The sequence below is a fragment of the Triticum aestivum genome, chromosome 4D, assembly GCF_018294505.1.
Source record: "Triticum aestivum cultivar Chinese Spring chromosome 4D, IWGSC CS RefSeq v2.1, whole genome shotgun sequence".
Taxonomy (NCBI): domain Eukaryota; kingdom Viridiplantae; phylum Streptophyta; class Magnoliopsida; order Poales; family Poaceae; genus Triticum; species Triticum aestivum.
Window position 1 is genome coordinate 510,678,133 of NC_057805.1, and position 13,589 is coordinate 510,691,721.

The following is a 13,589-nucleotide window of genomic DNA, read 5'->3' on the forward strand; positions in this document are numbered from 1 at the left end:
GTCCACGTACCCTCGTAGACCGAAAGCAGAAGCATTAGCACAACGCGGTTGATGTAGTCGTACGTCTTCACGATCCGACCAATCAAGTACCGAACGCACGGCATCTCCGAGTTCAGCACACGTTCAGCCCGATGACGTCCCTCGAACTCCGATCCAGCCGAGTGTTGAGGGAGAGTTTCGTCAGCACGACGGCGTGGTGACGATGATGATGTTCTACCGACGCAGGGCTTCGCCTAAGCACCGCTACAGTATTATCGAGGTGGACTATGGTGGAGGGGGGCACCGCACACGGCTAAAAGATCAATGATCAATTGTTGTGTCTCTAGGGTGCCCCCCTGCCCCCGTATATAAAGGAGCAAGGGGGGAGGTGCGGCCGGCCAGGAGGGGGCGCGCCAGGAGGAGTCCTACTCCCACCGGGAGTAGGACTCCTTCCCTATTCCTTGTTGGATTAGGAGAAGAGGGGGAAAGAGGTGGAGGAGAAGAAGGAAAAGGGGGGGGGCGCCGCCCCCCTCTCCTTGTCCTATTCGGACTAGGGGGGAGGGGCGCGCGGCCCTTGCCCTGGCGGCCTCTCCTCTTCTCCACTAAGGCCCACTATGGCCCATTAACCCCTGGGGGGTTCCGGTAACCCCTCCGGTACTCCGGTAAAATCCCGATTTCACCCGGAACACTTCCGATATCCAAATATAGGCTTCCAATATATCAATCTTCATGCCTCGACCATTTTGAGACTCCTCGTCATGTCCGTGATCACATCCGGGACTCCGAACAACCTTCGGTACATCAAAACATATAAACTCATAATATAACTGTCATCGAAACTTTAAGCGTGCGGACCCTACGGGTTCGAGAACTATGTAGACATGACCGAGACACGTCTCCGGTAGATAACCAATAGCGGAACCTGGATGCTCATATTGGCTCCCACATATTCTACGAAGATCTTTATCGGTCAAACTGCATAACAACATATGTTGTTCCCTTTGTCATCGGTATGTTACTTGCCCGAGATTCGATCGTCGGTATCTCAATACCTAGTTCAATCTCGTTACCGGTAAGTCTCTTTACTCGTTCCGTAATACAACATCCCGCAACTAACTCATTAGTTGCAATGCTTGCAAGGCTTATAGTGATGTGCATTACCGAGTGGGCCCAGAGATACCTCTCCGACAATCGGAGTGACAAATCCTAATCTCGAAATACGCCAACCCAACAAGTACCTTCGGAGACACCTGTAGAGCACCTTTATAATCACCCAGTTATGTTGTGACGTTTGGTAGCACACAAAGTGTTCCTCCGGTAAACGGGAGTTGCATAATCTCATAGTCATAGGAACATGTATAAGTCATGAAGAAAGCAATAGCAACAAACTAAACGATCAAGTGCTAAGCTAACGGAATGGGTCAAGTCAATCACATCATTCTCCTAATGATGTGATCCCGTTAATCAAATGACAACCCATGTCAATGGCTAGGAAACTTAACCATCTTTGATCAACGAGCTAGTCAAGTAGAGGCATACTAGTGACACTCTGTTTGTCTATGTATTCACACATGTATTATGTTTCCAGTTAATACAATTCTAGCATGAATAATAAACATTTATCATGATATAAGGAAATAAATAATAACTTTATTATTGCCTCTAGGGCATATTTCCTTCACCAACATCATTCAAACATAGTACATAGGTCCAACATCATTCAACAGAAATACAACATTATTCATAATGTTTCATAATTATTCATAAATAGCGTTGGGGCTTCTGTTTGATCCTTGAGCTTCTTGCCATCACTTTGCTCCTAGTGCACCTTGTGCTCATTGCTTCTTCTCTTCTTCTCTTGGTTGTCGCTTCCTTGCGTGTCTTCTTCAAACCTACCGCAGAGCTGTACAAAACATAAAGGGTAATGAGATCATGTCAAGTGATAAATGTACAGTAGTATTTTCAAGATTTACATACCTAGCAAAACTCACAATGACAGAAGGTTGGTCACCATTTGGATCCTCACTTGGATCATCATTTGGAGCCTCGTTTGGAGCCTCACTTGGATCACCATTTGGAGCCTCACTTGAATCATCATTTGGAGGATATTTTGGATCATCGTCAAAATCATGCGGCTGTTGACTATCATCATTTGGAACCTCGTCAAAATCCTCATCTGATGCAACCTGCTGTTGACCATCATGTTCATCATCTGTTGCGGCAACCGGCTGCTGACCAATATTTTCATCGAAGCCTTCATCGAAACACTCTCCGAACGCTGGATCTACTGTGTTATCACAATACTTACTGAAATGACCAGACCCACCACACCTTGTGCACTTACGCTTCCTCGCTCCAAGTCCAGCTCCTTCGCTGCGAGGTCTGATTCGACTCTTCCTTGGTCTACCTGCTGCTCTCTTCAGAACTGTAGCGCTAAGCTTGAATCCAGGGTCCACTATGTCCCATTGTTGTTTTCCCTCCATAGCAGGCAAGGCATACGCATATGTGGCTTTAAACCTTGCAACAGAGTAGTAATCATGCACATACTGCTGTATGTTCCCTGCTGGACCTGGGAGAGAAGTGATGAAAAAAAAAGGCATGAATGCATGGCAACCCAGTTATCTGCCATTGCCTACAACTGCAAGTTCTAGCTTCTAAATCCACTGGATATCTCCATTCCCTCTTCTCTTTATCCAAATATGATATCTCTGCTGTGGTACCCGAGCAAAGGGTCATGTTCATTTCCAAGCCTGTTGTTTTCTGCTTCAGTTCATTCATCACGGCAGAGATGAGAATGTGGCCCATGAATTTTGCATCGGCTATTGCTGCACGATAATGAATTTTTGCATGTATTCTATCCTTATCCTGTCAAGCAAATCCACCACATAATGACCCTTTAGTTTCCGGATCGTTGAGTTGAAAGACTCTGCTAGATTATTGTGCACATAGTCAACTTTGCTCAGTTCACTGAATTGGCTTCTGGCCCATAACTTGGAGTGGTGTGTTTCCAAGCATTCCTTCACTTTGGGGCTCGTGTATAACTGCCTCAAGTGGTAGTTGTGCTTCTTCACACTGCAAGTCAAAGATGCTGGCCATAAATTGTCGGTATACACCTTTCCTTTGAATCTCTTCACAAAATTTGCAGCAAGGTGACGCATGCATTCCCTATGCTCTACTCCAGTGAACACATTGTCCACGGCCACTTCTAAACCTTTGCAGGCATCTGTATGAATTACCAACCTATTGGGATGTGCAATAGCCCGGTGCAGATTATGCAAAAACCAAGTCCAGCTAAGACTTTGTCTCCAGCACACCGTACGCAACTGGAAATACAAAACTGTGTGCATCAACTGCACAAGCTGCTACTAACTGTCCTTTAAACCTCCCTGTGAGAAAAGTAGCATCAATAGCCAAATAAGACCTGCAGCCTGCCAAAAAACCCCGACGACAAGCCTCAAAGAAGACAAAAACCCTCCTAAAGCATTCCTTGGTCTTTGTCACTCCCCTGAATGTGTAATCCACGGTGTGGTGGTCAATATCTACAATACTACCTAGGCTGGTCCTCTCCACTTCACCTTTGAATGAATACAACAATTGAAAACTTTCCTGCCAGTTACCATAAAAAGAATCCATAGCATGTTGTTTACCATTAAACAACCTCATTTATGGTAAATCTATCTTGACCTTGTCTTCAATGTTCTTCTGCAATTCCTTTGGACCCACTTGCTGGTTTTCTTTCACCCACTTCTTTACTTCTTCTGCCACCCACCTTGACTTGGCTCTACTGATTGTGTCCTTCCTAAGGGTTGATTCCTGGCATGTGTGCTTAAAAGGGTTCAATTTGACCTGAACATTCGTGTTATTTCGCATTTTAGATGCGAGCATCCTCCATGGACAACCCTTAGTCGGACAGTGCACTCTGTAACGTACTTGATCACTCTTCTCAACTTTGAAAGTACGTTCTATCTTGATGCAGTATGTCACAAGTGCATTTCTACACTCACTCATGGATGCAAAAACGGTACCTTCTTCCATATGAGGGTTCAAAGGGTCCCATTCAACAGCGGCAAGGTCTTCGTCCTCACCCACCGCGTCATCATCCACACAGACTGCATTGTGAGCCTCATCTTGGTTTTCAGCCTGAGGTGCCCGTCGTAAATTCTGAATAACATCAGAATATAGCTTCTCTTCATCAACCCCAGAATTGTAGGCATCAGGCTCCACTTCAAGCGGGACCCTACTGCCGGTGCCCACGCTTGTCGAGCCACCACGTCGCAGTGCACTAACTGAACTGTTCTGGCTAGAGCTGCCATTACGACAACTTGGTTCTGCCCGAGAAGTTGCACCAGCCATCCTAGGTCTAAATGCCTGCTCAAGCACATCAATTTGCAGCCTCACATGAAAATTCTCTTTCTCCTTATGCCTAGCAAACATGGTAGCCAGCTCTTCATCATTACTAACTGTCACCCATTTCTTTTCCCCATCGTAGTATTTGTATTCCACTTCATCAAGCAAACTCCAAGGATATTGGCTGCAAATTACCTCCCCAAATTGTCTGAAACTCCAATTACAAGCCATTGGCAACAGATAATCGAAACCTCCTTGGAATTTCTTCTTATTCTTTGCATTCAACATGTACCGTCCCTTCTAATGTGCACCAAGAAAGCGAACCTCAACTCCATCCTAACCGATGAAAAACAGAGACGCAATCAGCACACTAACCGGGCAAATCGACTGTTCAAATGCACAACTAAGCTCAATCTAAACAGGAGGCGTGACTTACCCCTCTGGAACCCAGTCGTGGACGCGAAGGATCTCCGGCCCGATGCCTGCCTCGCCAAATACTCTGGGGTCGTCGCCGCTCGCCGTTTCGCCCTAGGGTTCACCCTCGTACTTCCTCTGTGTGCACCAGCCCCCCACCTATCAGCGCTCCGGCCGGGTGTACGGAAGGAGGCCACGCCGCGGGTCGAGCAGGTGGCGGGCGTCCCACCCGTGGCATCGATGGAAGGTGGCGAGCAGAGCAGGTAGCGGTGGAGCAGGATGGCCGCGGCAGCGCAGCTGGTGGCGGCGGCCGGACGACGGACGGGACAGAGTGGGCGCCGAGTGCATCGGTTAGAACCCTAGGATTGATTTGGGGATTTTGTTGCACGGTCCCACATGTCAGCTCCGGATCCACGTCCATGCGGTCCCACGTGTAAGCTCCGGACCCACTACCACTAACGCCGGCGGACGGAATGGACTCAAAATTGCTCGTTTGGCCTCGTCATAGTCGTTGCGCACAGTCTAGGGGCAAAACTGAGCACGATTCACAACTGAGGGTAAAACTGAGCACATGGACACCACTGAAGGCAAAAGGATGATTAACCCTAAGTTTAACGCTTTATGTGATCTAGGGGCTAGTGTGTCTACTATCCTGAAATCTTTATATAATAAACTCAATGTTGGTCCTTTTGTTATAAGTGAAATAAAATTAAACTAGGCTGATTCCACTTATACGCAAGCAGTAGGTATTAAGAATGGTGTTATTGTTCAACATTATGGATGCCCTGCTCTGATTGATATAGCTGGAGTGGATATGCCTAAGGATCACATTGCTCCGATTATACTCGGTAAACCCTTTTTAAGGACTACAAAAGCTATTGTCAATGTCTACGAGGGGAATGTAAGATTTGATCTTCCCTCTCGAGATCCTTTTGCCAAACACTTTCCCAGGAAGGAAAAATCCAAGGTTTACGTTGGTGATGGGATCACCTTGAATGCTAGAAGCCAAGGTATGGTTGTACTCATGCCAAAATACAAGTAGTTGTCAACGCGGTCGAGCTTAATGACCGTAAGCAAAGCGCTTTATGGGAGTCGGCCCATGTGAATAAGGGTTAGAAAGAGTTTTCGTTTGTTTGTTTGTGTCTTAATAAAAGAGTGATTGAAGAAGAGGAGAAGAAGAAAGGTATTTATCGCCTCCGATTGAACAGGTCCTCCTGACGCCACCGCTTGTTTGACTCGGACAGACCCTCCTCATGCCGCCGCTTGTTTGACTCGGACGGGCCGACCGAGGTTTCGACTTTCTCTTTTTTCTTGTTGACTTCAATGACACCCGTTGTATCAATAGGGGCGGCCATATCCGAGGGATTGGATATTGTCGTGATTTTCCTAAAAATGGCAGTACCTTTTCTTGTTTCATGAAAAGAAAAGGAAGACAGCTTTGTATGGAAAAAAGTAAAGTTGAGAGAGAGAGAGGGGGGTAGTAAGTGGGCTGAGATGGGCATGCATGTGATTTCCATCCATACTGCGCAGAGCGTTCGTCTTCATACGAGTTAGCGTTGTCAACACAAAAATTCATCGGCCATGTCCTAAAGTCATCACACGGTCTTTCCTTAAAAAAAAAAGTCATCACACGGTCTGAGAGGAAGTCGAACCTAGAGGCAAGTTGTTGGGAAGCCGTGGACCCACACTTATAGTGAGCAAAAAATGTTTTGACTCCTAATAAAACATCAAATCAATAGTTACATGATGCAATTCGAACTCAAGCAAATTCATTTTTTTCATGTATATTCGACTTTGCGTTGTACTCCACTTTGCACCAATTTTCAAATTTGATCCTTCCATGCCGTGTTTTGAATAACAAAAATATATAGCTCGTCTTTCCCTCCCTCTATCGGTTTGGGGACCAAGCCACCCAGCCTCGTCGATGTTGATTTAAAAATTCTTATACGCAAATTACAGTGTAAAGCTAAATTACTCACGCTGGTTACGAGATGCAATTTCAAACGTTTCCTTTTGTAGAAGAAATTTGCAAGCTTCGCCACGGCAAAAAAAGAAGAGAAATTTGCTATCAATTCTTTCTGAAACGGAAAAGGCAGCGGGATTTGGAATTTACTCGACACTTAATGAGTAGTAACATTAATTCCCATTGCCATACGTACCGTCGCCGCCTGCCTCGGCGGAGTCGCCGATAAAACCCGGCGCCGGCCGGCCGGCAGCTGTTGGCCGCATCCATGCCACCCTGCCGCCAGCCCGCTCCTCTCCTCGCCCAGCCTGCTCCGCTCCCATCCAGTGCCTAGAAGCCGGGGATTCGTCCGTCGATAAACCTGTACTGTACCGGCCGTCTGCCATGGCTTCGGAGCCGGTGCTCGGGAAGCTCAGCGTCCGCGTCGTCCGAGGCCACAACCTCGTCGTCGCAGACCCACTCACCCACACCAGCGACCCCTACGTCGTCCTCTACTACGGCTCCCAGGTCAGACCATCATCTCTTATCTTCTTCCCAGTCCTTGACGTAGGAGCCGTACGTGTGTCGCCGCCGGCGGCCGGCTGCTGAGCGCCCCGTGGCCAAGGTCGCAGCAACGACCCAGGGCATAAGTTATGGCCGCGTGGGATCGGGTTCAGGGCGGGTGTCTATCTTCTCCAAAATCGATTTGTGCTCGCAAGATGTTCGATAGATGAACAAGTTTCTGACAGCTATTAATTCTTTGAATTTAAGCTAATAAATGTAAGCATGTTTGGCATGATGATTGATATGAATCAGACTGTAGTTCGTCCCAGCTTTTTTTTAGATAAGAGGCATATTGCCCGGCTGTAGCGATCTGAAGCCCTTACAGAGTGCACACTTAAGGTTCGCGAGAAACGGAAGTACGAAAGAATTAGTTGAGTGAATTAGTTCTTGTTTATCTCCTCGTGGAATTGTTGTTTGCCTTTGATAGAATTAGTTGAGTGCTATATATTAATTTCGGACAGTGGAGTAGTAAACTGTAATTTCTGCAGTTAACTTACAGTTTCTGTAACATGGACAGATATCCTGTTTCTCACCATTACTGCTAATTTCATTATCTCTGCGTTACTGAAATTTTATTTCCTCATGGTGTAGAAGGTGAAGACTAGCGTTCAGAAGAAAAATGTCAATCCTTTATGGAATGACGTACTGGTGCTCCCTGTCACAAATCTTACAAAGCCGGTGAAACTTGTAAGTCTCCTGTTTGAGTTTCTTCATCAAGTAAACTCTACTAGAACTTTGCGTGTCTGTGTAACCCGAAGTTGAAAGAAACTTCAATATTTGTTACATACAGTAGTATTTTCACAAATTTCTTAAATAAGCCCCCAAAAAACGATCGCATAGAATTTTCTTCTGAGCTGAAACATGAAAGATAGGGGTTCCTTTTACACCATAGGTCCACAGATGGTTCGCAAAGTTATTAAATGAACGAGCTACTTACATATCCAACTGGCAAAAACATTATGCAGGAGGTTTTTGATGCGGACACATTCACCGCGGATGACAGCATGGGAGTGGCTGAGTTCAGCGTAACTGACATCTACGACGCCGCGAAGCTGGATCTAAAGCATGCCTCTGACGGAACCAGGATCAAGACCATCTACCCGGTTGGCGCAAACTACCTTGGCGGCGAGAGCCACGTGTCGTGGAAGAATGGCAAGGTCGTCCAGGACTTGATTCTGAAGCTGAAGAACGTCGACAGTGGCTCCGTCGTGCTGCAGCTGGAATGGGTTCACGTCGTCCCTGGTGTTACGCTTTAAGCTGAGCCCGGCCGAATGTTATCGCAACCTTGTTTGATGAAGCTGCAGCTATGGTTGGTTCCTGTTCCTTGTGTCAGATGTGGTAGCAATTTGTGGATGTTGTGGTTTGACAGTGCATGTGGTGTGTGTGCGCGTTATTGACTTCAGCTTGATGTGTGCACTGTATTTCTAGTTGTAACCTTCAAAAGAAACACAGTAAGTTGTAACCTTCAAAAGAAACACAGTAAGTTTTTTTTTTCAAATCGGGCTACTGCCCTTTCCATTACTTTCATAACGTAAATTGTTGGAAATGTGTCTTAGGGTCAATAATTATTATTTAATTATTTCTAAGTTTATGATTAATATTTATGTTCTATGTTATAACTGATATGGCTATCGAGTCTACGATAACCAAGAGGCTCACAGAAAAACTCATATGATTAATCTTTTGGTATGTATCGTGTTTCTCCCTTTGTTGCATGGTTTTCCTTGGGGTTTTCCCCTTTTAGATTTGTAGGTTCTGTAATCTGGAGTCAGTTTAAAAACTGTTGCCCTGATTATTGTAAATATCTGAAGTGATTGATGTTGCTAGTGGTGGTCGAGAGCTGGGCCGCACCCCGGTTGCTCACCATTGGTTTGAATTTGCAGTATGCTGCAGCAGTTTGGTTATTTTGGTTCTGGTTTGTAAACTGAATTTGTAATGGTATCTTTTAATGGAAATCAGGAGCAACCCCTTTTACAAAAAAAATGATGTGGAGGATTTGGGTCGGTCGGGACGCGCGAGTTTTCCGCCAATAATCAATAGCCAACATACTATCTGATTTCACTTTATGAGCAGACCGACTTCGAGCAGCTGAAATAAAAGCTCACATTGGGCTGTGCCGCGATTTTGTCTTCTTCTTTTCTTTTTTCCCTTCACCTTTTGAGCCATCATCAAAGATTGGAGCTACAACACACATTTCAGGGGCTCGACAACACACAAAAAGCTGTTGATGTAACTGCAACCACATAAAAGAGCTCATCTATATGTCGTCTTCATAGATATACATGATACAGTTAACTAGTTTCAGTACTAAACACTACACACACGTACACATACACACACTATGTATTGATGTGATGCCATCCTGTTGGTGGCACTCTGTCGTAGACAAAGTGTATGAAGAGGCTCAACAAGACACACAGAGAAAAGGTCATCTGATATATCGGCCTCATATACATACTACATGAACATGATACAGTTAAGTACTTCGTTTCTATACACTAACACACGTATATATAAGTACTATATATGTATGCACTGTATGTTGACGTCATGCCATCCTGCCTGCATATGTACATCTTGTCTTGTACTACTAGAGTCTCCTCTCTATCTGTATCGTAGACTAACTGTATCAAAACTTGGTCCCCAGCTCGCTAGATGGCGACTAGAGTTCGTCTGAGCTTCGTCTAATTTCCTGGACCCTTTGTCGCAACCTTCTCCTGTGGTCTTGGATTTTCCATAGCCCGTGGCCAAGGACCACCGCGGAGTATATGCCGTGGGTGATCATCGGCGCCAGAATGTTGCCCGTCTGCATCCATCGCGTTGCAAATTAAAATCATGTAAAGTAGCTAGAGAAGTAACTAAAATGGTTACCTGGATCCATTCGAAGCCGAGGTAGAAAGCCAGGATGCCTTCCAGGAGAGGTGAGTATATCTTCCTCATCTGCCGCCGTTGGTACCAAGCTGGAAGTTCAAAAAGAATCATGTTACTACATCATCTCTGTTTTCACACATCTTATACCTCTTGTTAGTGAATGCGGGATAAGAGAATACACACATAGAAACACACCTGAAAACAGTTTCTTCATATTCTGTCGCCCGGCGTGCGAGCGCATGACCGGTGTCACCACATAGGTAGGGTCTGAAATAATAACACGGCAAGAGATGGGCTCAATTTCATCTGAAACAACAGCAAGCATGTTACGGAATCGGCGGGTTCAGTTACCTTTGGGGGCGGTAGCGATGTAGTAGAGGGACCCCGTGAGCGCGGCGGTGATGGCGGCGGCAAAGGTTTGCGCGAACGGCACAAATGGAGGCACCATTCCACTCTGCAGATATATATCAACAAAAAGAAGCAAGTACAGTTAACTACAGTTATGTTCATCAGTCAAAACAGATGAACTGAACTGAACTGAAGAAAATCAAGTGCAATTTAAGTCACAATCAGTACATACCAAGGACACAATCCCTCGGGCATCTTTCATCAGCTCCGTGCCTCTCAGGAATATATCGGCCAATGCTCCCTGCAATTTTCATCAATTGATTCAGCTTCAAACTATACTGAAAATGAGATATAATTTCTTTCTCATTTTAGATGAAAAATGGGGAATATAATCAGTGGCATCGATCAATCAATCATCTGCACTCGAGCAATAAATAGTTACCTGCACGGCGGCGCGGTAGAAGAGCTCCTCGCCGACGGAGCTGGCGGCGACGACGAGGATGAACTGCCAGGGGGACATGCCGGCGAAGAAGGTGCGGAGCTCCTCGTCCTCCACGTCGCGGATGGCGCGGGCGTGGGGCGAGTACTTGACCACCTCGTCGTCCAGGATGAAGAGCAGCGCCATGATGGGCGGCGACGCGTAGCCGAGCCCCTCCACCAGCGCCGTCAGCGAGGGGTGGAACCCGCCGGAGGAGTCGATGTCGGCCATGTCGCAGATCGCCCGCCCCGCCAGCGCCATGCCCGCGTAGATGCCGATGCCGTAGCTGAGCCTCACCACGGCGCCCAGCTTCTCCCACATGGCCAGCTCCGCGTCGCGCGCCCCTCCGAACCCGTCCGCGGCGCCGACGACGGCCGGCACGTCGACGACGGGAGGCCCATCAGCGGCAAGGCGACCGGCCGGCCGCCCCGGCTCGACGCCGTCCCCGCCGCCATGGTGCGCCCCGGCGCGGAGCCTCCAGGCGCCGGCGCCGGCGCGGAGGGCCCGCGCCGGCGTGATGCCGATGGAGCAGTGGGTGTAGGAGGAGCAGCTGAAGCTACATGGCGCCGCCAGCTCCATTAACCAACGGAGCACCTAGCTAGCAAGCAAGCTCCGGTCGACGGCGTCCTCCCTCCCCTCCTCTCCTCCCCGTTCTTGCTTGCTCCAAGATACGATCTTTCCCAACCGGCTGCAGGCAAAGTAAATCTGAGGGGAGCTGGTGGGCAGTGGAGGTGAACAAATGAAGTTTTTTAATGGCGGCGGTGGTGGCTCCACGATCGGGACGCCGGATATACTAGTATTTGATTTGATTCTCCAACCTCTGCCGTCTGTCGTTACGTTACGGTTTGGGAAATCGGATGAGAGGGGGGGAGGCCGCCTGCGTGGCGCTTTGCCAGTGGGCGCTGGCAGATGAGAGGGATTCGCCTGGCCAACCACGGCATGCCATGTCAGCCAGCCGATAAGGTAAGGTGATTGTTGCCTCGCTGACATGGCACCCATCCACCCATCTCTCTGCCACTTGGTCGCTGTCTCGGCCTTCTCTTCTCCTGTCTCCACCGGGGCTACGAGGTCGACATACTACTGCTTGTTTGCTGACACATGTTTAAGTTCGAATTTTCGAGGTTGAAATGATCCGCCGACTGAGAAAACGACTTTGGTTTTGTCGTTGTCAGTTTAGAGCATCTCCCCCCCCCCCCCCACACACACACACACACACACACACACACACACACACCCAACAGGCCACCAGGGCGTCTTTTTTAGCGCCGACGCCGAAAATTCGGTCCAGCCGCGTCCCAGGATCTTGTTTATCGCCGGTTTGGGCCGAAATAACAGTCGGAGAACCCGAGCCGAACCCAGCCCCCCGGGAGGCGCTTGGGGGCGCCGGCCGAAGCGAAAAGGCACGTGGGCCCGCTCTGTCGGCGACAGATAGGCCTTTTCCCGCCGTCCCCCCTCCCCCCCACCCCTGTTCCCTCCATTTCCTCATTGCTCTCCTCCTCCCCCCTTCTGCCCCGCCATTCTCCTCCCGCTCCCCGCCATCCGGCTGCCATGCCGCCGACAAAGTATTCTGCCCCTCGCTCCGCTGCCGTTGCCGATTCCACCTAGCCGAAGCGGAGGAAGCCGAGGGCGCCGATGGCAAAATCACCGGGCATGTCCAACGCCGAGTGGAGAGCAGAGGTTCAGCGCCAGGAGGCTGTCACCACCGACCGACTGAACAGGCTCAACGCCAAGAAGGCCAGGGACGCGGCCGCGTCGGCGGCAACGGCGGCGGCGGCGGAGCAGGCAGAGGTGTCTCACGCGGGGATGATGAATCCGCCCGGCCACTGCCCGCAAGCTACGTGGAGCCAACAGAGCGTCGCGTCGCCGGCCAACTTCTCGCCACCGCCGCCGCCGCCCTGGGCGTACGCACCCTCGACTGGCTACTCTGACGGCGACGCGCATGGGGGATTCAACACCAACATCACCTTCCCACATGGCGCGCCGCCACGTGCCTCACCCTCCGATCTGAACCCCGACCAGCGCACTCCCTCGCCCGCGTTCACCGGCCTCCACACCCAGTACAACTATTCGCCGCCGACGTACACAGCCTCGCCGACGCCGCCTTTGCGCAGGGGCGCCCTGCCCTTCTCACAAGCCTCGGCGCCACATTTCGGCACCCCCGACGCGACCGACATCGAGATGGACGAGATCATCACGAGCGGCTCCGTCGCCGCCGCCTCCTACCCCGGGTTCCACGCGCAAGACGACACAATGGACACCGCGGCCGACATGGACGACGAGCTCGACGACGCCGAGGAGGAAAAGGAGGAGGAGATGGAGCCGGCACCGGCGAGGAAAGGGAGAAAGAAGAAGCGGGGGCCAATGCCAGGCCGGGCGAGCCGCGCGTCAAGTGGACGTCCAAAGAAGACGAGTGCCTCGCCGAAGCATGGAAGACCGTCAGCGTCGACCCGATCACCGGCGTGAATCAGAACGCCGACACGTACTGGAGACGGATCAAGGCGTGGTACCTGGCGGAGCGCGGCCTCATCTTGAACCAGATGCCTTCAACCACCGCGCCTCCGCCCACACCCACGCCGACCCCAACGCCGACGCCCAGCCCGAGCGATGAAGCCACGCCGACGCCGACGCCGAGCACAGAAGCCACGC

General features: G+C 49.5%; 2 protein-coding genes across 2 annotated transcripts; one reads left to right on the forward strand and one right to left on the reverse strand.

Annotated features, from left to right (window-relative positions):
• The first annotated feature begins 6,880 nt into the window (after positions 1-6,880).
• LOC123100718 (protein C2-DOMAIN ABA-RELATED 8) lies at positions 6,881-8,739 on the forward strand. The gene is made up of 3 exons (XM_044522604.1): positions 6,881-7,210; positions 7,838-7,933; positions 8,212-8,739. Exons 1-3 carry the CDS (start codon positions 7,088-7,090, stop codon positions 8,500-8,502), a joined length of 510 nt encoding a protein of 169 aa, XP_044378539.1. The 5' UTR covers positions 6,881-7,087; the 3' UTR covers positions 8,503-8,739.
• A 922-nt stretch (positions 8,740-9,661) lies between these two features.
• Positions 9,662-11,730, reverse strand: LOC123099186 (uncharacterized). The gene is made up of 6 exons (XM_044521350.1): positions 10,908-11,730; positions 10,698-10,766; positions 10,469-10,571; positions 10,313-10,384; positions 10,118-10,206; positions 9,662-10,052 (listed from the first exon to the last, which is right to left on the reverse strand). Exons 1-6 carry the CDS (start codon positions 11,520-11,522, stop codon positions 9,909-9,911), a joined length of 1,092 nt encoding a protein of 363 aa, XP_044377285.1. The 5' UTR covers positions 11,523-11,730; the 3' UTR covers positions 9,662-9,908.
• Positions 11,731-13,589: the final 1,859 nt, after the last annotated feature.

Coding starts and splice junctions, on each gene's coding strand:
- LOC123100718 (XM_044522604.1), top strand. CDS start 7,088: ATGGCTTCGGAGCCGGTGCTCGGGAAGCTCAGCGTCCGCGTCGTCCGA. Junction 7,211..7,837: donor TCCTCTACTACGGCTCCCAG/GTCAGACCATCA, acceptor CTCATGGTGTAG/AAGGTGAAGACTAGCGTTCA. Junction 7,934..8,211: donor TTACAAAGCCGGTGAAACTT/GTAAGTCTCCTG, acceptor AACATTATGCAG/GAGGTTTTTGATGCGGACAC.
- LOC123099186 (XM_044521350.1), bottom strand. CDS start 11,522: ATGGAGCTGGCGGCGCCATGTAGCTTCAGCTGCTCCTCCTACACCCAC. Junction 10,767..10,907: donor TCTACCGCGCCGCCGTGCAG/GTAACTATTTAT, acceptor TGAAAATTGCAG/GGAGCATTGGCCGATATATT. Junction 10,207..10,312: donor TATGAAGAAACTGTTTTCAG/GTGTGTTTCTAT, acceptor TTGAACTTCCAG/CTTGGTACCAACGGCGGCAG.